At 45.3% G+C, this 25,320-nt stretch overlaps 1 protein-coding gene and 1 long non-coding RNA gene across 3 annotated transcripts; both read left to right on the forward strand.

The window, feature by feature from the left end:
* Nucleotides 1–1,820: 1,820 nt before the first annotated feature.
* UBE2QL1 (ubiquitin conjugating enzyme E2 QL1) lies at nt 1,821–19,297 on the forward strand. Of its 2 annotated transcripts, XM_069808823.1 has the most exons (3): nt 1,821–3,415; nt 4,263–4,309; nt 4,714–5,192. In XM_069808823.1, the coding sequence occupies exons 1-3, from the start codon at nt 2,570–2,572 to the stop codon at nt 4,715–4,717; spliced, it is 897 nt and encodes a 298-aa protein (XP_069664924.1). In that variant the 5' UTR covers nt 1,821–2,569; the 3' UTR covers nt 4,718–5,192. The 2 variants fall into 2 exon arrangements, with proteins under 2 accessions (XP_069664924.1, XP_069664923.1); XM_069808822.1 differs by lacking the exons at nt 4,263–4,309; nt 4,714–5,192 and adding an exon at nt 18,491–19,297 and having other exon boundaries at nt 2,190–3,415.
* Nucleotides 19,298–19,817: 520 nt separating this feature from the next.
* Nucleotides 19,818–24,817, forward strand: LOC138690284 (uncharacterized). The gene is made up of 2 exons (XR_011329089.1): nt 19,818–20,329; nt 20,374–24,817. It is a non-coding gene; the product is annotated as an uncharacterized lncRNA (long non-coding RNA).
* The last annotated feature ends 503 nt before the right edge of the window (nt 24,818–25,320 follow it).

A 25,320-nucleotide genomic window follows, 5' to 3' on the forward strand; every position in this document is an offset into this window, starting at 1 on the left:
GCTCTGGTCTCCCTTTGCAGAGACCTTGCTCTTTTTTATGGCTTCACTGCTGGGTAGATACTTCAGCAGTTATATGAGACAGGTAAATAACTTTCATCATGTTAAATTTATGACAGCGGCTCCTGCTGCCAACTGTCACAGGAACACCACACAGAGACCTTTCAGTTTAAAACATTAATGTAGCCCACACAAAGGCTCGAGTTGCTAATTGGCATTCTGGTTCAGTTCAGCATACGTGCCCCACCATCCTGGCTTGCGCTAGATACCCAATGAGGGACAACCACTGAATGCCTTGTTCTGCATGACCGCCTGCCAGGGCTAAAGCTGCAGGTGAAGTTTCTGTGACTTCAAGCTTTTTGCACCAGAGCAGGAGGAGCCTCCTGACCTGTCCTGTTATGTTTCTCTGTGCCCTGCTCCATCTGCTAACAAGAGGAACAGAAATTTCCTTCTGTGCCTTAGCTTCTCTCCCTGCAAGTCCTGCTGGAGTCATTTACCCATCAAAGCACAGATTACTTGTCACCTGGAAGCATCAAGCACCACGGAAGGTCTGCATGCAGTTTGTCTGCACTCCAGAAATTTCCCAGCTCCATGGATGGGCTGTCAATAGCTCGGGGGTGGGGGTGGGGGGCAGCGTGTCTGGCACTCCAGAACGTTCCTAGGGGAAGGCTTGGACACGCTTTCCAGTATCCTGTAAACTGGAGATTCCTCATTCGCTCAGGCAGGGTGGGCTATAGGGAGAAGGAAGGTAGGAGAGGAATGTGAGACGGACAGAACATTCCCAGATGCTTCAGCCCACCCACCTCACCTTCCCCAGGACTTCTGACCACCTGGGAGCCACCCTGTCACACGCAGATCTTCTCAGGGTAGGAAGTTCAGCAAACATCTCCTGCAACAGACCCCAGGTATCTGCACACGGGGAAGGATCAATGCAACCCCAAGGGTTATCACACTGACAGGCTTTTGGACTGGGCAGGTCACTAGCGTGGAGGGCAGGAGCCAACAAGGGCAGCGCCGTCGTGGCATCTGTGCTTCCCGGGCCATCGTCTCCAGTTAGCTCACAGCTCTTCATCTGCTTGCTGTTCAAAGCAGGCTAATGAGAGATGCACAGGTATCACATGTGGATCAGCTCCGCTGGTACCTCCTGACCTTTCTCTACAGGTTCTACCTGGTCTGGAGGCGAGCGGGTGTCGGAGGGAGGGGATATGTGTATCTGCCGTGCTGGAGAAACAAAAATCGTCACATCGTTCCCAACGCAAAAAATACACGAATACATGCAGGTATTTGCATCTGCTTTTCAACCACGTTTCCATAAGATTTTTATAGGCATATGCTTTCAACCCGTGTTTATAGATAGTCTTCAGGTGGGCAGGTGTACGCATGGTAAACACACACACACAGATGCATTTAAATGCGGTTATGTCCTTACACATGACCGTACAGTTTTCACACATCCGCACTATGTATGTGCTACGCACACGTGCGCCCGTTCGCACAGAGCGCCAAGTAGGCCTGTCTGTCATTTTCTGGCCCCGCGAGCGAGGACACACGCGTCCGTACCCGTGGGCCTGCCGCACCTGCCCACGTACCCCTGCCTCCTTCCTGTGGTGGCGGCGGCCCACGCCCCGACCCGCCGCTCCCCGTGGTCGCCGCCCCCGGTCCGCCTCGCCCCCGCACCCCGCGCTGCCGCAGCGCGGAGCGGAGCGTAACGGAGCGGAGCGGCCGGGCGGCGGCGCTGCGGGACGGGCCCCCGCCGCCCGTCGCTCCGCCGAGGCCCGCAGCGGCGGTGCCGCGGGGCGCGGAGGCAGCGCGGGGGGCGGGCGGCGGGGGCTGCGGCGGCAGCGGCAGGGGCGCCCCGCGCGGCCCCTCTCCCCCCGCCGGCGGCGCCGAAAAACGGGCCGGAGCGCGCTCTGCCGCCGCGGGAGAAGCGCGGAGGCAGGGGCAGGGGAAGAGGCAGGGGCAAGGGCTGGGGAAGGGGCTGGGGCTGCCGCTCCGCTGTCGGCCTCTCCCGCCCTCCCCCGGGGGAGGCGCCCGGCGCGGCGCGGCGCGGGGACCGGCCCGCCGGGGGGCCGGCGGCGATTGGCTCGGCCGGCTGCGAGCCGAAGGTGCTGGGGGAAGCCATCTGCAGCGCAGGCGATTCCGCCCGCCGTGCGGGGGGGGGGGGGGGGGGGGCGCGGGGGCTCTCCCTTGCGGGTGGTTTGTTGTTTTGGTTTTTTTCCTCCCCCCCCTTTTTTTTCCTCTCCTCTTCACGGGATCATGGCCGCGGCAGCGAGGCCGTGATGTCCCCGGGAGCGGCCCCGCTGCTGCAATGCCGCCCGCCGCAGCCCTAGCGAGGGGAGGCGTTTGAGCGGCGACCGGCGGCCGCACATCCTCCCCGCGGCAGCGCCGCCGCCTTTCTCTCCCCGCCGCCCGCGCCGCCTGCGCCCCCCGCGCCCGGACCGGCGGGAGAGGCGCCTCGCCGACCGCCCCCCCCGCCAGCGAACAGCAAACCCGGCGAGCGGGGCTTTAAATTAACACTCGTAAACCCGCACCGACCCATAAAGGCGAGAGGGAGAGCGGAGCCGCGCACAACATGGCCACTCTGCTGCGGAAAATCGGGCTGATCCGGCTGCACAACCGGGACACGGAGGACCCCAAGCACCACCACCACCACCACCACCACCGCAGCAGCAGCAGCCAGCAGGGCTCCTCGCTCAGGGGCAGGGGCAACCAGAAGAACAGCAGCAACAAGCCGCAGCCGCAGGGCCCCCCCGGGGGCGGCGGCGGCGGCTGCAGCAGCAGCAGCAGCGAGAGCAGCCCCGGGGGCCACAAGAACAAGAAGGCGCCGGAGCTCGCTAAGCAGCCCCCGCAGCCGCGCTCGGGCGGCGGCAGGGAGAAGCCGCGGGAGGCGGCCCGGGAGCCCGGCGTCGGTAAGGAGGCGGCGCAGCGGCCCGGCCCCGGTCCCGGTCCCGGCCCCGGGTGCGGGTCGGGGCCGGCGCCGCTGGTGCCGCTGCCGTCGGGGTCGGGGCCGCTGGCGCCCGCGGGCCGGCAGCAGCACTGCACGCAGGTGCGGACCCGGCGGCTGATGAAGGAGCTGCAGGACATCGCGCGGCTCAGCGACCGCTTCATCTCGGTGGAGCTGGTGGACGAGAGCCTCTTCGACTGGAACGTGAAGCTGCACCAGGTGGATAAGGACTCGGTGCTGTGGCAGGACATGAAGGAGACCAACACGGAGTACATCCTGCTCAACCTCACTTTCCCTGACAACTTCCCCTTCTCACCGCCCTTCATGAGGGTGCTCAGCCCCCGCCTGGAGAACGGCTATGTCTTGGACGGCGGAGCCATCTGCATGGAGCTGCTCACCCCCCGCGGCTGGTCCAGTGCCTACACCGTGGAGGCCGTCATGAGGCAGTTTGCGGCCAGCTTGGTCAAGGGGCAGGTAGGGCTTCGTGGGCTCTCCCACGCTGCGTGCGCGTGGTGGGTGTGCGTGGGGGTGTGCGCGTGCGCACGTGTTTGGATGGGAACCCCAAAGGGCGGTGGGTCAAGCCCTGCCTGTGGCTGACCTTGGCCAGGCCTGGATGACAGGTCTCCCCCCGAGGGCCTGGTGTCACCGGTGGGAAGGAGGCAGGGACACACGTGTTTTGCTCTGGGGTCCCTTCTCAGGCAGGTGCAGCAGAGGTATGGGGCAGCTCGGAGGGGTGAGGCGTGTCCTCTGGCCTGTCTTTTGTCCCCATGCTTGGCTCTGCTGCGTGTGGCACCGAGACGTGGTGCCCGTTGCCCCCTGCCCCGAGGGGCACCTCCCTCACCCCAAAGCAGAAGGGGCTCTTCGGGCTCCAGTGGCATTGGGATCCGAGTCCTCCGCCTCCTGCCCTTCACCAGCTAGTCGGCCATGCTTGCTGCTCTCCAGCGTGAAGGGCTGCCACTGGCGTAGGACGCGACGCTGGAGCTGCTGCCCCCCGGTCTTTGTCTGGTGCTGCCCTGCATAGCATCCCTCAGGGGAGAAGGGGCGACCCCCGGGCTCCCGGATTTGGGCCTTGGCACGCAGGGCAGAGCTGTGGCACGGCGTTGCGCCTGGAACTGCTGCCCGAGCTGCCGGCAAAGTTGTACCAGTTTAAAATCTCCCTGCCTGAAAGGAACAAGTAATTTCGGGGATGCACTGCGGTTGCAGCAGCTAGACGGTTCCTGCCAGCTCTCCTCTCCGGAGGAGGTACCTGGTTCCCCTGGCAGAGGATCTCATCTGAGCTGAATCAATGCGTTTTATGCTTTTTTTTCTTTCTCTCCTGCAGAATATCCTTAGAAGAGAAGTATTTCATGAGCCGTTTTTAATAAATGGGTAAATATTGCTGGTGAAACTCATAGCCAGTCCTTTATGGTTATTGTGGGCAATATACACATGGCTGTGACAGGGTGATTTTCGTGTTCACTTCGTGAATGCCCTTGAAACCAGGGGACATGCACATCTCCGCGTCTGTCAGTAAATGATGCTAAGTAACTTCTTAAATACATATCTTGGCAAAGGGGGGGGGAGGAGGAGTAAATAATAACATGTTTTTCTTTTGCTTAAAAATGAGGTTACTCCTGTTTGCCTCTGTGGAACTGCTTGGATGAGCAGAAGTAAAGGCTTGGTTTCTTTTAAGACTGAAAATTAGTTTTGGTTATTTAATGGACTCTTTTGTAAGTGGCTTTTCCTCCTTTTTCTCTGTTTGATTTGGGCCTACTGCTCCTTTTTTTAATCAGGTAGTATTTTCCTCTGCACTTCATTTGAAGAGGTCAACTTCCCTAGGTCACCTTGGGGTACAAAAAACATCTACCAGAAAAAAAGAGCCTTAATTTACATTGAGCCTGGGGTATGTTGAAGTTCTTACTGCATCTCACTATTTGTTAACCCATCTCTTTTTATAGACATCATAGTTCTTGTTATTTTAAACAAGGATTTAGAAGGACAATGCTAGATTCTCTCAATTTTTTTAACAATTCAGCATCTTTCTGCAGTGTTGAATGTTGAATGCAAAAGGGTTAAATTAAGATTTACTGGGATCCTAAAATGTCTCAGTGAAGAAAAGCACTAAATTGTTTTATTAGTAATAAATATTAAGCTATGTAATCTGACAATTTTCTTCCCTAAACCACTGAAGAGGTTTCCAGAAAGTAGTAGTAATTTCTGATAGCAGAGGATGTTTCTGTATGCATCATTAATAAACACATTTAAAATGCAAGAGTTTCAATAACGTTCTTCCAGAAGTTTACGAAGTTAATTATGAAAAAAGAGAATGCATGGGCGATTAAAAAAAAAAAGGGCAGAATAAATTGCTGCCAGTAACTTAGTAGTGAAATAGGTGTAACGTGCACCGTTCAACCTCTTGGCTCGTTCATTCCAAGTGGGAAGGTTGATAGGTAATACTGACAATAAATGTAATTTCTGGGTTACAGAGCCTGTGACAGGTTGTCAGCCTGTCATCATAGCCGGGCTCCGCGTCATGGGAGCCACATTTCTGTAATCGCACTCCCCTCGTTATGTAATCTCGACTCCATTGCATAATAGGGCTCAAAATACGACAGGCGCTCCCCTATCCCCATTTCATTTCTCAGTTTACAGGTAATCTACTTTTGACCATATTTTTTTGAAAATGAAAATAGAGCCGCCGAAACGTTGAGAGCCGAGGCGCTGCATTTCCAGCTGCAGGGCTGGTTTTGGGCAGCTCTCGCCGTGCGGAAGGTAATCTTGGTGCCTGCAAGGAGCTGGCCTGAACAAATAGCGATGGCTTACACCAGGTTAATTGTGTAATTCCTGTAAGCAGCATGCACCCTGCAATAGCACAAAATAGTCAGCACGCTTGCTATTAATCAGAAAGGCTGGAAGGGTGAGGTCCGTTCTCCGCCGCCCCAGAACGACCCTGCACAAGCAAATGGCAGCAGCCATGAGGCCAAGCGGGAGATGGGGCGCTGCTAGCGCCAGTCAGTAAATGGGACCTTCCAGGGACGTGTCGCCAGTCCGCGGCACCGTGATTTAGCCTGAAGTCATTGTGAAAACTGGAGCTGGTGACGCATCGAACGTGCGCGTCGGTGGCGCGGGCGCTGGCATGAGTAGGCAGGACTGAACTTCCCGCTGGCGTACGTTCCTCCTCTTGGTGATTTGCGTGATAAAACCAAGGTGGCTGATTTCATTCAGCGTTTCTCATCGGTCCTGTTTTGCTGAGCTAACTGTAATGCTGCTGTTCTCTGCCGGTTCTTCGGAGAGAAACGCAGCGCTTCTCAGTTGTGTTATTTTGTCAGAGCTAATAGTGACCTATGAACATATGTAACCTTCTTTTTTTGACAAAGTGATCAAAAAGCAGATGGAACCAACACTGAAAATACATTTTTGGGCAGTCATGATTCTTGACAAATTCAGATTTTTTTTTAATGGATTTCACAGGCATTTTAGCAGAGTAAAAGAAAAATTGAGAGAAGTCATTCTGACATCTCACAGGTGAAACATTTCACTCAGGAGTTATGTCCGTAAGGAGATGTAAATGCGCAATGCAGAAATTAAGAGGTAGGACTTTTCCGTTACTTTTCAGCATTGCCCTCATATGTGGGGAAGCCTGGGTCCAGGTTCCCAAACCTGAGCGTGTCTCCCAGGGGCTGGATTTTAAAGCAGGGTGGCTGTTTCTCCCGATTTCACCAAGCAGGAACCATATGCCTCAGGTGACCTTGCTTGAGGGAAGTCCTACCTTATAGGACCTATACCCTTGCTTCCACGAATCTAGTATTGGATTTTTAGGTATTTTTTGTCTGGAAAACAAAATGTTTAAAATAGAAGAGAGACAATTTCTGTTTGAATGAAATGATTCAACAGTCCCAAACTATGCTTTTTTTCTTTTTCTTTTTTTTTTTTTCAGTTTTCAAGGGAAAAAAAAAGTTAATTAACAAACAAGTTGGGGTTTGTTTGGTCAGTTGCTTCAGCTATTCAGCTGAGAAAATCAATTATTCACACAGCTCTAGTCAGTATCTTGAGGGGAATTCTCAGTACATCAAAGGCCTAAGACTGTTTATCTGTCTGGGATCCGGAGTCCTATTTTAAAAAATCTGGTGTTGTCCTTAACTCAACGGTAGCCTTGGTTTTAAGGGGATGACTTTGTACTTGCTTCTTGCACAGTCAGCTGCTCGCTGGCTCCCGTCATCGTGGGCAAAAGCTCGAAATGGTAGCCGTGAGCTGCTGCAGCGCTACTGGTTGTTTGTTGTCCTGGGGGCAACCGTTCAACGTGCCTGTCTGGGCAGAGCATCCCATGTCTGTCTGTCTGCCCAGGCTGTGGAAGTGGCCTGCTGAGCGTTACTCCTCCTTAGCAGCACCCTTTAAAATGGTTTATTGATGATTTAAGCGAGAGATTTAAAAATGAGTCTCTTGCTCTCCACTTCCTGGTAACGGTGCCGTTGTTGCAATAATATTAATTAATGGAAGGAAGGAAGGGGGAGCAGTGCCGGTCGTAGGAGGGTGATGAAGCAGTGGGAGGTTCATCGTGGCTCTCCGTGAGTAAGGCACACGGCTGAGGCCAGCGCCTGTGTTTTGGGGAGGAGTCATCTCTCTCATTTGAAAACATGGTGGATGATATGGTCCCAAATGAAAAGGAGCAGAGTTTGTCCAAAAGTGGCAGAGGACTTTGTGTCCTCTGATAGACATGTTGTTTCTCACTGGAGAGGAATGATTTGACACCGGTTTGGTTGAAAAGAGGACAAAGCTATGTATGCCAATGTCCAAATAAAGCATCAGGAATGGTTTTTTTTTGAGAACAACTAATGCAGCTGCACCTGATGCCCTGAGGACTTTGGGCTTAAGCTTGCACTGGTGCTTACCAGTAGGTGCCTTGTCCTCCTTTTTATGAGTCCCTTGTTCTCTCCCTGGAGGCTGTGGACAGGACTGCTGGCCAAAGGCAGCTTGTCAGGTAACTGGCGACTCTGCAGATGATGTCATGGAAGAAGTTCTTTGTTTTGAGGAAAATACTCCCTTATTCTTCCAGTGAATAGAAAAAGCGTAAACATCTTGTCAGGACATACTAAAATAGGAACAGGGACCCCATAGTTACGGGCGTTCTTGCTGTAACTATGTTCAGCTGTAATGCTGCTGTATAATGATTTAAATCAAAATCAAAATATAATTTGTAATTAAGATTTAATTTTCTATTGGAAAATTTCCTGAATTCAAATAACAGTTGTTGGTATATAGTACTTGCATCCCTTGTAATGTTAGAAATACCTCAGTGGAATCCTGTTTGTTTGCTTCAAGAGGTATGTACCTTGAATGACTGTTGGACTGATTTATCTTTCCATTTTAAAAATATGAGTATCCCAGCTGACTTCTACCAGACTGAAGCAGGAGAAATGGTCTTATTTTATGAAAAACAGATACAGAAGGTAGCTGTTAATCATAGTCTAAATTACTCCTCCTTCATCCTTTCAAACAAAAGCATGAGTGAGCAGATAGCAGATGGGACTTGCATGGTGTCCAGGAGGTCAGCAGACTCCAGGTCTTTCAAATATGTATAGCAGAAATTAATTGCAAATCCATGGGTTTTCATACTCCAGATGCTGGGTTTGAGGACTATAGCCATGAATAAATCAGCTAATCTCAAAGGCTGCAGAAATGTATAGAGAACACAGTGGTCTCTAAATTATTTGGAGCCATTGTATCGTATTAGGGCCTTAAAAAATAAAACTGGCTTGCTTTTTGCTTTCTATTAGTAGCTCGGGCAAATGATGCCAGTTATCACCAAGAGAAGAAATGTTGCTTTAAGTCCATGGTTGAAAAACACATTGACTCACATACAAAGATAACAGAGGAGACAAAGAATGTGTTACAGGGCTTGTTCCCCATGAACAGGTATAAATGCTGGGCCAAAGAGGTAACAGAATATTGTTTAGCTACAGAGGAAAATCAGATATATTGGCCTTCTAAGATGTCTTTTTCATTGCAATTGAGAAAAGTAGGATTTTCAAGATGAAGTTTTACGTGGCACCTTATACATTTGCTATGTTGAGATGCTGGGATTGATGAATGGGCTGGAAAAAATATTGTTCATATGTACTCTGGTATAGTGCTGTTCTGACTATCCACTATTATTATGCAAATGTATTCTGCTGAGAGGAATGAAGACACAGGGATTCCAACTCACTGAAGTAGGAGACTGTTTTAATGCTTTGAAAAAGCAGGGCGAACATAATCTCCATTTTACCTCTTCAAAGCATAAAAAGGAAAATTTTAAAATACTTTCAGCTATCATCCTTAGTGTTAAAATAGTCATCAAATAAGTTAAATCACTAAATTGAAACAAACCGCTTATTTTAAAACATGGTTTTATGGCAGGTAGAACTAATTCTTTCTGGCAATACTTGGCTGATTTCCTAAATAAGAATTTAAAAGAATTGCCACTTTGGATCGTAAGAAAATTGACTTTGCTCAAAAGAGCAAGATTCTTCTTTCCTGAATTATAAACAAAGTCCTTATTTTCTTCAGTGGAAGTGTTCAGATAGAGAACTGTGTAGCATTTGGGTGTTTTGTCAGATACTTTGTTGAAGAACTGTGTTTTTTCAAGTGCAGAAAGCCTAGTCCCAAGGGGTGACTTTGTGTCCTCTTGGAGGAGTAACCTAAATAACCCACTTTCTATTGTGAGGAAGATTTACTCTTCCTCATACAGGCTAGCCTTACAAATATGCAGATTTCCTAACATCTACACAATGCACTGGGATTTCCATGCATGACCGGAGACTTCCAGATCGAGGATTTGTAACTCCACAGTAATTCTGGTTCTCATATCATGGGAGCCTTATTGCCAGGCATGATTCAAGGCATGTCCCCTGACTGGGCATCTGCTCTCACAAAGTGGGACATTGGTTAAGTAATGTAATATTAGCTGTGTCTCTTTTTTCCATCTAAGCTCCTTTGGGCTGATGAGAGTCAGTGAAAATCTCATCTTTTCCTTGACGTATTCAGTCCTTCACATGCCATTTCCAGTTTACAAGTTATCTTCTCCTGTAACTGTCAAAAAAGGTAACACTGACACTAGGCATGAGGGGAGATGGGAGGATGAAAGGATTGCCAGGTGCAATTACTCTGCTATTAAACAGGGAGAACTTCAGGGGGTGCGGTGATTATGTTGTCTGAATGGCTCAAAATATGTCTTAAATTTAACGTGCGCAGGATCCAGTTGTTTCGCTTGTAAGTGGAATACCAGGTTTCTGTTGAATATCATTGTGTTTTTGAAAAGCGTGTGGCTTGGGGCTGGTCTGAATCATACTCCACGCAGTCATTTCTAGAGGGTGCTAGGCACTCCGCAGTGTTGGTCTTTAACTCTGGCTGGGCACAGCGGTAATTGAGTAGATCCTGGAAGTTGCAGGACAAGCTGCATGGGAAGGACATGGTACTGTCACCTAACCTGGCTGGCTGTGAAACCAGCACTGCGCTGGGAATTGAAAGAGCGTAAACTAGGGAGAAGTGTAGGTGTGCTTTGACGAAAATGAATTTGCAGTCCCTACTGGTCTGCACGGAACAAGTAAATGGGCACCACACCTAGGACATTCAGGTGATTCCTCTTCTGAAAGAGGATCAAGGTGCCAGTCTGATTTGCCCCATTCCAGTTAAAAGTCAAACTGAGGAGTGGTATATCAAGTGTGCCTGTCATCAGCCACGTGTGGCAGATGCATGCCTGCCTTGTGCACGTGCAGAGTCTGTCTTGGAAAATGTCTTTTTATCTGCTTTGTGATTTTGTGTGTGTTGTTAAAATCAATGATCCTCATTGATTTAATCCTATTCTGCGCAGGCTCTCCAAAACCCCTGGAACCTCTGCTGTGACTCCTTGATAGAGTTACAAGTCAGTCACAATCCCAAATCTGCATGCAAAGACGAGTGGAAATAAACCGGAGGAAGAAAGAGTAAGCCTGCGTTATGAAATGTCCTGGAGCTCAGATGCTTCTCATAGTCAAGCTTTATGAGCTGTGGAATGACTAGATATTTCTCCTGTTTCTAGGTTTGTGTTACAAATGGTAACAAAACCCCAGCTGCAGTAAGAAACGTAGGGCTTATTTCCATTACATGTGCCCATAAAAAACCTAAAGCATCACAAAGCAGAGGAAATTGATGCTACTAATTTTTCAAAGTTTCTATGAATTTCTATAAATGTCAAATTTTCTATAAATTTGACAAGATTATTTCTATTAAAGTATACCTAGTATTGAAATGTTCTGTAATTATTGAGGGGAGGAGGATATTTCACAGTTAGAGCACTTAGGCTGAGCAGACCTGATCCAAGTTAGCTTCCAGGTTTTGCCACTGACTTCAGATACAGTCATGGCCAAGTCATATAACTTCACTGTATTCCTCTTCCCCACCTGTGAACTACAGATAATCCTCTTTCCAAAGGTCATTTGAGGATACATACTTAAAGCACTTGGAAGTGGAGACTATGAGTAGCTGTCCACGTGCATCAGTATGAGACATATCGTAGTCAAGAGATTGAGACATTTGTGTGAATAGCAGGGGAAAAAGTGCATTGGCTTGTGACTTTAATCATACCGAATTTGCTCTTAAGTTGATTAAATGTTCCCAGATGTAGCCTGCTTGTTACTCCTGTTTGCTTTTTTAGCATGGTGAAACTTTGGCAAATGTGGAGACAGACATTGTTGTCTGGACTGTAGCTCCTTTGTCTCTACACTCTGTCGTAAAGGATGGTTTGCTTTGCTTTGGTGAGGTTTACACCCGTGGCTGTGTTTAACTTGGGTAACTTCAGGTTCCTGACGTGGAGGACCTGTGGGCTGATGCCAAGAGGGGCTGTCATGCTCCCAGCCTTTTTGCCTGGACTTGCCCTCAGGAACTCTGCTGGTACCTGATGCCACAGAGAGGTAGTCCAGGGAGCTCAGCAGGAGGCTGAAAGAGAAAATGTCCCTTTGTCATCTAGACTAAGATGGACAGGGACCATCTCTTTTGACAGAAGCCCACCATGTTGTAAGACAGCACCTTTGGCCCTGGATATGCTAGAGGCACCTTCCAAGAATGTGATGGGCTGCCAAAATTTTCTTGTTCTTTTGCCAATGCAGAGTTTGTCCCACCCAAAAAATGCAGGAAGGGAGTTTCTTAACCCTCATCTGTACTGAAATCACGCTGCTGACTCTGTGCTAACTTCCGGGAGAGGCAAGGAAGAGCAGCACAGTGTTCTGTAGCTGTCAAACAGGGATTGGGGCTGTAAGTGTTTGTCTCAGTCGAGAGCTACTTGCACCAGGCTGCACACAGACAAGTGAGCATTAGTAATTACTCAGCTGGAACACAGATTTCTTTTTCCTGGACAAAGAACAGTCACAATCCCAGAAGGAGCAATTTATAGGATGCTTTAAAGCCGGAACTTGCTGAGTTTTCACTTCTTTCTATGGATTATTTTTAAAAAGGAGACCAAAAAAGGCGTGGAAATACTGCTTCAGAAATTACACATTTGCAGGAAAACATCCTATTTTTAATTCACTTAGGCAGCAACATTGACAGTATTTGTCTGCATCATTTTTTATACTGCTTTGTTTTAGCTATAGCTAATAATTATATACAGTCCAATATAAATTGTGTGCAGTTTTTGAGACGTGATTAACTGTGCCTCATCAGTACATGAAGGAAAAAAATTATAAGCCGTGTAATTGGTAGGAGAGATTGTGTATATTGCACTCTAACAGTGATGTTGTGACACATTGGAATCATTGCACTGAGAGCATGATGGTAGCTCACTTTAGCATTGTTCTACTTTTGAATGCTTCTCTAAAGCCAGCGGAAATATTTTTCTCTGTCAACTTGTTTAAATATTCTAGAATAAGACTGGTTCAGGCTTAAGCACTGGATTCCTCTGTTACTTATCAGAAAAGATTTGAGTATGTTTGCATAGTATTTGGCTTTGAACAGTTGAGGCCCAAAGCCATTAGTGGCTGGCACGTTAGTGGAACGTGCTACGTACTGGAGACTCATAGTGTGCTCCAGCTCTTAAAAAATCCACAGTTTTTGCATCATCCATTGAGAAGCCTGGGACATCCAGACTTGGAAAATGGGCATATCTTTGTGTGTCTCCCTCCTGTCCTTGGAGGGATCACCACAGATGCAGCATGTGGCACAGTGACGTCTTACAGTCTTTTGTGTACTGCTCTAAACCTTTGATTGTTTTCTGTCTCTTGACATTTACCTAGAAGTGGGTCACTAGAGCCTGCTATAGAGATCTCTCGAGAGATGAAGGGAGAAAATTAAATTGTACCCATGCACCCTTATGCTGGCTTAAATGATGGGCCACGTTTAGCCCCATGTGTGGAAGGCAGATATGATTTGCCCTTGGAAGACCAACCTTGAGTTATTTGCATATCCAGGATTAATGAAAGGAATGCAGGGCTGCGGAGTTTGTGTTAAGACCAGTGCTAATAACGTGAAGGCTTGCCTGCTTCTGAGTCTATTAGCTGTGTACTGTTTGCAATGAATACAACTTTTTGTTAACCAGTCCAGGAAAGAAGTCTGGGTGTGCCTGAAGGGTTTGCTGTGGCATCTCAAGAGACGTGTAGCTCAGGAGCTTAAGCTGTTTCCAGAATAAACCTCAGTCCTGTAAGGGCTGATGTCTGCGCACAATAAATCTCTGTAAATTTGGGACCTAGTAATGCAGGGACTTGCATCAGGAGAGGACTGAGCACAACCTTGAGGGATTCAGGACCTGGCTAGGCAGTGCCACAGCTGACCTGTGTTGGCAGTTCAGCTCCAAGTATCTAAGTTGGACTTAGAGACCTCCACAGGTCCCTTCCAGCCAGCACTTCGGGGATTGTATGATCCTCTGAAAGGCCAGCCACCATTACGTAGTCCTGTCCTTCCAGGTAGTGCTAAAAGTGATACGACACCTGATGCTGTGTGCTATGCCAAAACTGTTGGGCTTTGGTCTGGGAGCTGCTATAGCTGGTTTGATGAGAGAGAGAAATCCCTTCATCACTGCCAAAGAAAACCCCTTGAGGCCATCCTGATTCTGGAAACACCAGAAGAAGCGTCAGGACTGTTTTTCATGACACACAGGCCAGACGAGGGCAGGTCCACGGCTGCAGTGGGACTGCAGGGCTAAAGAGCTTCAGGCTTCCTATTCGGGTATCTCCGTACAGAGCTTAGCTCTGTCTTCGGACCACTTCGTTACTCGGTGTTGTTGGGGAAGAAGAGATATGGCGCATTGCTGACAATGATACTGAAGGACTTTAAAAGAGCTACTAGATGTTGAGTTGAATACTTTTGAGGATGTGCTTCAGCGTCACACAGTGTTCTCAAGGAGAGCACATGCTGATGCGTTCATCATTGTGAAGAAACGTGGAGGCTACTGTGGCATCACCGAGAAGTAGAAAAGCTCCCAGATTTGCCTACAGTGGTCTGTAAATGTGGGTGCCAAATCACGTGCGAGGTTTACGTTGGGTCTTTGGCTGAATATGGCGGGAGGGAGCCATCCCTAGGTATGGCCAGGGTCCCGAGAAGGCTACTCACAGCAGACTCTGCTGGAGGAGGTCTTCCTCCTCGCAGTTCCCAGGGCTATAGACTGGATCCTTATCAGCTGTTTGTTCCAACTTATTAGTTTGGGCAAAGAGGAGGTGAGTGGCATGCAATTGCTCACTGTGCCACACAAACTGGGCGCAGTGAGAGCACAAGCGAGAGAGGAGGCTGAGCGCAGCACACGTTCCCCTGTGTTTCGGCACGGCTGTGTAAACCAGTTGGATGCTGCGGCATTACTTTCACCTTTCATATGTTTCTAGCTTGTTAAAATTGTATCTGGATAAGTACATGAAGTCACAGCAGATGGCAAAATCTGAAATGTTCTCTCCAACTCTTTATTTTAATTAGGTTTTCAATTATCCCTTTATGAAAAGCACTCTGTGAGTGTCTGAAAGTATTGCAAGTATTTAAATAAGCTCCTGGTGTGACTTCTCAGAGCGAAAGTCGACATTAGTATCTTTATGAAAGGCTTTCTTGGGTTTTCTCTGTTGGTTTTAATCTTCTGTGGAATGTTTTGATCTTGTTCAGCTATCAGTTTGGTATCTTTTCTTGATTTGGTACTGGACACATCAAATCATTGGCGTTGCAAATGATCTGTATTCCTTACGTGGCAGTAGTGATGTGGGTGGTTTAGAGATTGGTCAAAATGCAGTTGTGCGCAATTGAGCTATGGCCAGCACTGTATTTACGTACTGTATTTACCATATTTATCATATTTACAGAACGCAGCAGCTCATAGTCTCCTGACCAGAGTTAAAATGACTGCATGTTTAAGTAGCAGTCTGAAAATAAACCGTAGTCACATCTGGTAACAGTGCCTGTTATAATGTTTGGCACTTTCTTTTATAATTGCCTCCAAAATGCCATTTTTTTTAGTTAAACTTGGGAAGAGTTTTGTGGGAATGGCAAAAAGCTAAAAATCATTAAGACAGTAGATACCACCCAAGTATAGACCCCAAAGCATCCGAACAGTGTCGACTGAAATTCCACCCTTCTTTCTTTTTACCTCAGGTTTACTTGAGGCACCAACAAGGGAAAATTTCAGTCCACAAGGTTAAATTTTATCCAAATTATAAACACCTGGCAGGATATTGGTTAATAAGAGACAGTGCTAACCATGCCACCCATAGTTTCTGTATAAACATAGAAATGCACGGACTACAGTGGGGTAGAATTCACTGGTCTTTGATGATGCAGTTTATATACAACCTGCAGATGGTACCAGAATGCGTTTTAGAAGTGGATTTAATGATCTGTTACATTAATAACAAAGAAGTATGAGAATAAACTCATGGAACGATGCTCATTTCATCTGCTGTGGCTCCAGTAACATTTTAGATGATTTGATGATATTCGCTGCATTACTGCAACACCAACGAATTCTTACTTTCCTTGTTTGAAAGCAGTATGCAGCTGACACTGAACATGAGCAATAGCTGTTCTCAATGCAAAGATCCTATTTCTAGGTACAGATTAGTATTAATACTTTGATGAAGCTGGGAAAGACATGGATCGTACTGTGCTAGGTGCTATGCACACCATTCAGAAAAGTATCGAAGCATTAAATGATAAAAAATAATATGTATAAGACAAGAGATGGCAAATGGACCTAATCCAGAAATTAAGTACTAGAGTAAGTTTATATATTACTTTCAAAAGTATTTCATTGGTGAGATTTTGAGGACAGCATTTTCTGTGCTGATTTCATCTTCGGTTGCACTTTGCTTTATCCTTTCCTATGTTTCTCTAAGTATGCTTCCAACAAAAGCTCAGATTAGGAAGAAAATACAGAACATGTTTTGTAACAACAAAAATACTTCTGCAGGATGTGTAAGGTAATTAGTCAATGAGATTTTAAAAATATGTTACCCAGTTTTATTTAATTATTCCTTTTGTCACAACTAAAAAGGAACATTTTCTAAGAGAATTTATTGGTGGGGTTAAATTGAGTACCATTCAGGTCATCCTTATTTGGGAACTATTAATTGCCAAATTAGTATCAGGATGGGGAAGGTGTCTTGCTGTTTAGTCTATCAAGAGGTATTTAAAGAAGAAATACATTGCTAGTCTGTAAATGGCGACCAGGGAGAAAGGCGAGGAAAAGCATCGAAAGATAAAATAGCTATTTTTCTGAAAACCAAGTGGGTATAAATTGGCTGTGAATAAATCGAGGTGGGATTTAGAGGCTGTTCCTAATCTTTAGTTAAGGTAGGCTCTGAAAGAGAAGTCAAACTGCACAGAAAAACCACTTACTAAAACAGGAGTAGGAAACAGCTTTTTTATCTCATGTGTCCATAGTTTTGTTATAATAGGAGTGGCGCTGAACACAGAAGTGTTATCTGTGCAATATTGTGACAGCTTTCTAGACTGAAATTATTTGTCCACACTGCAGACTAATCTTACTCATTTTAGTCTGTAAAAATAACTTTGATGCTCCGAGGACAGAGTTTATTTTCTTTTTTCACCTTTTTTTTTTTCTTCTTTTTTTCCCCTCCATATACGTGATTTTTTTCTCAGTATTTTTTGTTGCACACGATTACAAATGACAAATTTTTGCTTTAAATTCCAAATGGACAGTAAAATATGGGAGGCAAAAGATGCAGCCTGATGCATCATTTTGAGCAAAAGAAAGAAAAAATGAGAACACACTAACTTGGTTCTTAATGGCTGTAACACTGGAATATGGTATCTGCTTATCAAATACCATTTATTCTAAAAAAAGGCTTTCAGTGCAGTCTATCAAATAGTTATTAAAATTTAGACTTGTGACTTTAATAAACATCTATTTTGTGACAAATCCAATAGGCTTAAATACTTTAAAGGGTGTTATTGCTGTAGAGTGGAGTAAATCTGCAGCTGTATTTCTTTCTTGTGTCTCTGTTGGTCGGTAGTTGTCATGGACCAATGTGAAAAATAAGGAGAGCTATTAATAACTCAGTAAATGTCTCTGTTGCCGAACGAGGATTTGAAATTCTATACTGCTGTGCATTTAGAAGCAATATTTAATTACAAAGTAATAAAGATGCAGTATGTTTAAATGTGTATATTTTCGTTGATTATCAAACTTGTCATGAAGGGGTAATAAACAAATTAGAATTTTTTATGTAGGTTGGAAGCAAGTCGGTTTTAAGGTGCTCCTGCCTTTAAGCGGTGCCAGCGCTGTTCATTTCTCACAGGTCAGATTAGAAAAAGAAGAATGGAGCGCGTTCTGTGGGATGGATGTAATTTTTAGTGACGTACTGCGTTCGCGATGGGGGGGGAGATACGGGTAGCACGCAGAAATGCTCTGCTTTTACAATGGTTGTTGACTCCGTGATACTCACACCTGGGACTACAGTACAAGTCTGGTGTCAGAATTGGTGTGAAACCTCTTTCTGCCTCCCAGCCGTGAGCTGGTACCCCTTGCAGCAGCCTGCCTCCTTCTCCACCCCCAGCTGCTGGCCCTGTGGGGCCAGGGGGGGATGCTGGGGACCCCCTTCCTTTCCTGGGTCTGGAAGGGGTGCAGGGGATGCCCACAGAGCCCCAGGAGCCGGTGGGAAGCAGCGTCCCGCCGTGCCGAGGCGCCGTTTCTGGGGCACGTTGTCGTGCTCCTCGCTGTCCCAGCCAGCTTCGGGCTGAGCCCCTGACCTGGCGGGGTGGGCATGAGTGTCTGCACGCCAGGCGCGCCATGGTGGAGGTCCCTTCGCTCGTTTGCAGGGGTCCTGGCGCAGCAGGGAGGGCAGTGAGCCCTGCGGCACGGCGGCAGCACGCGGGGCAGCCTGCCAGCGCAGGGGCTCGCTGGGAAGAAATAGCCCTGCAGATGTCTGGGTTTTTTTGTGTTTTTTTTTTTCTTTACTGCATAGTATTTCTAACCATCTCTAATAATGCCTTTGTCTGCCCCAGTTTGGGAACTGCTTTCTGGTACCTGTAAGTGGATGCCTTTTGGCCTGACACGTTGAATAGTTAAGCTGTGGTTTCCAGCGGCATGTTCACATGATTAATGAAGGTTTTCTTTTTTGTTTGGTGCAGGGCCGTATCTGCAGAAAAGCTGGCAAATCAAAAAAGTCATTCAGTCGAAAGGAAGCTGAAGCAACGTTTAAGAGTTTGGTGAAGACCCATGAAAAATATGGGTGGGTCACCCCGCCCGTCTCTGATGGCTGATGTTACCAACCTGCACTTGACAAAAATGCTGAACAAAAGTACTGTGACATCTCCTCAGTGCTGTACACCGCCCATCCTTTTCTACTTCAGCTTCAGTTACATACCATGAATGTCAAGGAGATATCTAAGTTATTTATGAACAGATGTGTTTACAGAGGAAGAGAAAAAACAAAATGCTGTGTAGGATTATATTTCAAGACTGGAGAATGGTCATCATTGAAGTCACTTGAGCGGATGCTGAGATTGCGTCATTTGCCCCCATACAGCCCCCATTGTCTTCAGCTTCTTTCCATGACAGCAGCACCAAACAGTAGTACTGGAAAGTCTATCCATTACTGCTCAGTTCATTTAAATGTAAATGAAACAGTTAATATTTAATAGGGAAGCAGTGCATTGCAGGTACATGTTTGCTGTGCTGTTTATCTTTGTCTCCTAGCAGGTCAACATAACTTGAAGATTTGTCTTTATGTGGAACTGTGGTCTGCTGTGACTAAATTTAGACCTCATTTGTGCTCTATATATGACCTTTAATTCATAAATGAAACCAGAATTAAAATGCTGAAAGGTCCTAATGTTGAAAAATTATTAAGTGGAATCACCCAACCGGTTACAATGTGCTATCTATGCTGATATTGTGATGTGCTGTTCAGAAATAAACCAGTGCAGTTAGCTGAAGGTTAGGTGGTTTTTTTAAACACATCCACGCCAGGGCTTGGAGTGGTTGGTTGGTGGTAGCAGAACCATTATTAGCCTGCCGGTACCTTCTGCAGTAGCATGTGGCCTGTCAGTTCTTCAACATGGCAAAACAAACAAATGGAAATGGACAAAGCAACCTTAAAAATTATCTGCTTAATTTTAAAATGATATGCCAGTGACAGAGTAAAAATTTTCAAGTCAAATGGAACTTGATTTGTAAGATGATTTGCATGACTGGAATTTTCTTTTTTATTTTCACTCAATAGACATTGTATGTACTTAGAGCCCAGTATCTGAGAAAACCCGCTGATGTATATAAATGTCCTATTATTTAATCATTAAGGTTTAAGTTTTCTGGTAAACAAATTGAAAAAACTTTCTAAGGGACTCCATAAAAGCTGAAGGTAATGTTTAGAATGGTATAAGAAAAGCATTAAAAAATGTGGATTCCGAATAGAAAATCGTATTGGACACATGCTGAATAAAATCACCAGTATCATTTCTCTTGCCTCAGGAATTATATCATTTTGGCCAACTTTTGTATTCCAAGTAATAGGTTTTCTATTGTGAAATTCTAGGCACCTTATAGATACATCTGTTGTGGTGATATTTTAATTGAAAGCAGGACAGTATTGATTTTAAGACTAATTTGGAGGGGGAAAATGGTGTGTGAAAACACTTTCCATTATATGGCTAACACAAGACCAAATTGAAATGGTTGACCAGTTTCTGTTTGTATTACAGCAACAGTGGAAACTATACAGAGAGTTTGGGGGTTTGGAGTTTGATTTAAAACTACACACAGCAGAGAAGAACAAAAGAGTAACGAAGGACAATGGAGTTCAAACACAAGCGAAGAAGCAGCAGAGCAAATGTTCTTGCAGTACTGATGCAAAAACACTGCTCAGTTTATCTATAGATGCTTTGCCAGTGCAGCAGTTTGTCAGTTAGACAGAGAGAAAAATAATCAAAGCCTTCACCAAAATGGTTATGCAGGCCAGAGCCACTCAGGTTTGGGGACATAGCTGATTTCTTACACTTCTCATCTCCATCAGCTGCCTCTTCTCTTTGTGCTCTGACCGTTTGTGGTATATGTCTGGTGTGCCTTATCTCAGTTATAAAGGGCAATGCTTCATACCACAAATCTGCACAGACCTTGGTGTGATTTATCTCACCCTGCTTTATACCTGGAGACCGTGCTATAATCAGTATATATATATATAGACTTTACCCCTAAAACTGTGTATCAGTTCTGTGCATCCAGCAGCAGAATGTGTCTTTTGATTGAGGAATAACATTTCAAGTAATTTATTTACTCAGTTTTATAAACATTTTTTTGCTATCCATTATGAAAGAGGAAACTAGTATGTTAGGCATCAAATAATTTGCAATCCCTAGTGGGACTCCCTGAGAACAGCTAGAGGGATCTAGCACTGGAAAGCATGAGGTTTGTTATTTCCCTTCAGAAAAGCTCTTCCCTCATCAGCACAGTAAAATTACGTTAAAAGCAGTGTGAAGGTGTGGTAAGTCTTTTGGGGGGATTATTTCATTTTCTGCTGTTTTTTTAACCTGTCTCTTTTTTCTGTCAGTGGGTTATTTTAAATCTTCCCGAGAACCATATCTTTAATATTTAATTAAAGGGTTAGCTAAAAGGAACGTAGTGGGTGGATTGCTACCACTTCCCTCAAACCTACTTATTATGTGTCTTCTTAAGTGTGCTTTAAATAGTTAGAGCAAACATCATTGCTAAAAATCACAGTTACTTTCTGGCTGTAGGAGGTTCTCTGTATCACTCAGAGTCTTGGAGCAGTAGGAGAGGCAAATCAAAAACTGTGGAGTGCTTTGAAGCTGTAGCAGAAGGCAAGCAGAGTGCATGTGATGAGCTACAGCAACAAATTGTGCAAGGAAGAAAGAAGGAAAGTACACTGCATGAACTAGGGCAGGATGGCATTCCTGCCGCACCAAAAATAAGACTGCTCCTATTGAAGAGAGGATGGCTTATAGCAGGAGCAGCCTGTGCTGGGGGAGATGCAGGAAAAAGGGGACAGCAGGGAACGCAGAAGCATTATGCTTCTGACCAGGGAGGAAGGGAGATGGCTAGGAATGTAGTTAATTAAGAGGTTTAGAAAGAGGGTTGATCTATTTTAGGGAAAATTAGTTCATGGGTTTTGTCTAGCTGTCTGCTAGGCAGGTTCCACTTTCTCTGCAACAGATAAATTGGGAAAGGAAAGGTGTGCGAGAGGAAGAAAGAGAGCAAGACCTGAGAGAGAGAAGTATGGGCTGAGGAGGATATAACTGGGCAGCTAAAACACGGGATAAAAAAAGCCTAATGCTGGAAGGGTGTAAAATGAGGGCTGAAGGGAAAACAGCACAGCACAGTACCAGAAAAAGCAACAAGGAGGGCTGAGGGACAGCAGTTTTGGTAGGACCTACTGCAGGAGCTGATTGCAGAGCTGCTCCAGGGGCCTGTCTGTTGAGGGAGCTTCAGTGAAAAAGATCCTATAATGTCCTTTTTGTCTGTATCCTAGAAAGTGGTACGTACTTCCTCCTTGTTCTGTCCTCCTGGCAGCTGAGAAGGGTGTGAAGATTCGGAGCTGTGGTGTGGAACTCAAATCAGGCTGTCCCCTCACTTCTCTGACTGAGAAATAAAGCCAAGTGTCATTCCCAGGTCCTAAACTTGAGGAGGCCAAAATCAAAATAGATTGGCCAGTTGTCTTCTTTGTCAAAGTTCCTCCATATCAAAGAAGTGGGAGGATTTTTTTTTTGCAGACAGTAAACATCAATATTCCCCCTTTATCCAGTCAAAAATCTCCTCAGGACTTCTTGTAAAATTAGCAGTCAGCACAGGTCCTCCAGCTCTCATTAGACCCCTTTTATCAGGGATATTATTTTCCATCTGCTTTCCCCAGAACAGATGATTAATTTGAAACTAGCATCTGGGGAGGTGTGAAGTTGTATTAGAAAGTTAATTCCTGGCTTTTTTAGATGCCCCTTTGGAAGTCCTTCTCCAAGACTGAAAAAGCTACTTGACTGAATGCGGGCCTTGAATGAAGAAAGCTTATGATAAAGGAAGAAAGCTGTCTCTGAATACCTAAACACTGAAAGATCTCCACAAAGAACAGAGCTGATGATTTATATGGGAATGTATTTCTGTGTCATTAGAAATTGGTCCTAAAAGTTCAACAATCAAAAACTCCGCAGTCAAAGACCTCTTGAACTTGCCTTCTTTTGTTTCCCAAAGGCAGTGTGTCTCCTTCATTCCAGCCTAAACTTCAGTACCATGTCCAAAGAAAAAGTTATGGTCTGTTTATTTGGTGCTGTGACACTGTATTATATAAAAAAAGACTCACTTCATTCTCCTTGTCCAAAGCAGTACATAAGATCCTAAAATGGAGCTTTTTGCATAAATAGCAGGGTTGGGACAAAGCCTGCCTAGTATAACAAACACACATGATGTGATTGTAATATATATACTTTTAGAAAACTCATTTAGAAAGACATTCAGAGTGGCAGCTGACAAGCAGTGATTGCTGTGATGGCCAGTGCTCTGAAGTGTGTGTACTTGCCATTCCACAGGAACTTGGAGTAAAAAGAATTCTCTTCCTGATAGGCTGACTATACAGAGAAAATACTGTAGGACTAACTGGCATTTGGGATTTAAATCTCAGGGTTTTCTTTGCCACATTTTACTCTTTTATTTTGTCAGGATTTTCAGGCACAGGCATGGAGCCATAGTGTCTTCGTTTTACACTAGCGTTATGGCCAGCGTGGTTATTTACATGACTCCAATGAGGTGGTTGATGACGAACGCACTTCTTGTTGATGAAGTTTCTAGAGTATAACTGTCTTCCAGCTGAATGCCTGGGTGTGGAGCTTGGCTGATGTACTGAGGACATACTTTTTAGCATTAGATGGGCAGATGCGATGCATGCTTAGGCATCTGAAAGCTTAGCTGAAATTACATGGGGAAGCATTTGCACAGAGTCAGTGTGAAAGGTTTGTCTCTTCCATGCAATAGGTAACTTCTGCTGAACTACGATGAACTACATGAACAGAATTAAGCAGGCCAACCTGCTGGTACAATATAATTTTCCAGTTACGTATCCCCTCCCTGACAAGCACCAACCTATATTAAATAGTCTGCTACAGACATCACATTTCAGAAGATGACAGTCAGTGGAGATGTTGAAGAAAAACTCCTGGGTATGTATCTCCTCCAGCCTTGCTGGTCGGTGCATTCCTGGGGGAGGATGCAGCCCTGATCCAAGTGAACCAGAGACCGAGAGGGCTGTGTACATGGACTAAGGGCATGCACTGCCCTGCAAAGTGCCAGCTGGGGGCAACAAGCCTCTGAGCTCACCTAGGCAATGTGCATACCAATCTTGCAAATACTTTACAAATGTATATGTTACTTGGATTGAGTCAAAGGGTTCAGTACATGTCTGACCTGAGTTCAGATGTGCAGAGCGGATGGGTTACTAAACATGCACTGGAGGTTTTCATGTAAGTTAGTGGCACATTTAAGTTTTGCTTTGCTTGCTCTGAAGAATGAAGTGGCTGTCAAACTAGGTCTGAGGACAAATAGGTTGCAAGTGAGTCACCTGCTATTATCAGCACAGCTGCACAGAAGAGGTGGTTTCATCTGTACATCAGAGGGTAGAGATGAGGTACTGCAGCAGGAGCAGCCAGTAGGACATTGCAAGAAGTTATAAAGACAGAACTTGCCTCTCTGTTCCCCACCCCCCATATTATTGACTACTTAATTGCATCCTTTTAAATGTACATTGCTCTGCTTTGTTAATTTTACCCCCCTTTATATAATTTCAAAGTTTTACTGATATGCTAAGGAAACCTTAAAACAAATTATGTAAATTTACATTTAAAGCCTGCATTTCAATCTAGAAGCATGCAAATGCCATGCTGACACCTGTCAAATTTCACCAACAGCTTCCTCACACTAGTAAGTCTTGGACAAATCAGTGATGACGGTAGTTAACACAAAAATAGAAACTGTGTAATTTGGATGTTTGACTTAGTCTTTTCCCTGATTGCTTTGTCTTTCAGTTTGATTGACTTCAGCTGAGAACATCAAGCTAATAGCAGTGAAACTGTCATAGTGTTGTTTATTTATAACAGTTCCTTTTGTTCATGCTGCTAAATAAGGTGGCAATAAATATTCATTGCAGTTGTGTTTCACCAAATGGGACTTCAGAGATAACTCCTCACAGTCTGAAAACTTTGCATTTTATACTTAGGGTTTGCCACCACACTTTTAGCATTCATTATCTTTTGCTGTCAAATACTCTTGTGTTTTCTTATTCAGTGACCTCATGTGTTTTAAATTATTTGTGGTTTACTAACAGAAATATCTGAAGTATGTTGCAGGTCCTCTTGGCAAAATCAGTGAAATGTAACTGAACCAAATCTCATTGTCTGTGTGATAAATCACAGTTCTTCACTTGCCATTTGCATGAACAAGACCTGTAGACTTTTACTAAAGATTCCCCTTCTGAAGTTCCTCAACAAAATCAAGACTTCAAATTCAGCACAAAATCCATGCTGACATGGATTAGCATGCATCTTGGGAGTGACAGCAGACCATCCTTAAGAGAAATTCAAACCATTTCTTCACTTATGTCAGCATTGTTTAGTTCTGAGAATGTATGATAACAATACAAACACAGGTAATGCTCTAACCTGATCCAGCTTTGAAGTTAGCCCTGCTTGAAGCATGAGTTTGGACTAGAGATCTCCATAGGTCTCTTCCAAATTAAATGTTTCTATGATTCTATTCTATTATTTATATTATAAATTTTGCTATTCAGAGGTACCGGGGAAACAAATTTAATGGCCAAAAATATGCCTGTGAAGCTCTACCTGATTAATAAAGCTGCTAGCCTCCAGGAAGGGCCAGCTGATCATGACTCTGTACTTAGTCTAAAGTACTCCCTTCCAAGCACCCTATGCTCTAACTTAACTGCATGGATGTAGTATAAAGTTGT

The sequence above is a fragment of the Haliaeetus albicilla genome, chromosome 21, assembly GCF_947461875.1.
Source record: "Haliaeetus albicilla chromosome 21, bHalAlb1.1, whole genome shotgun sequence".
Classification (NCBI taxonomy): Eukaryota; Metazoa; Chordata; class Aves; order Accipitriformes; family Accipitridae; genus Haliaeetus; species Haliaeetus albicilla.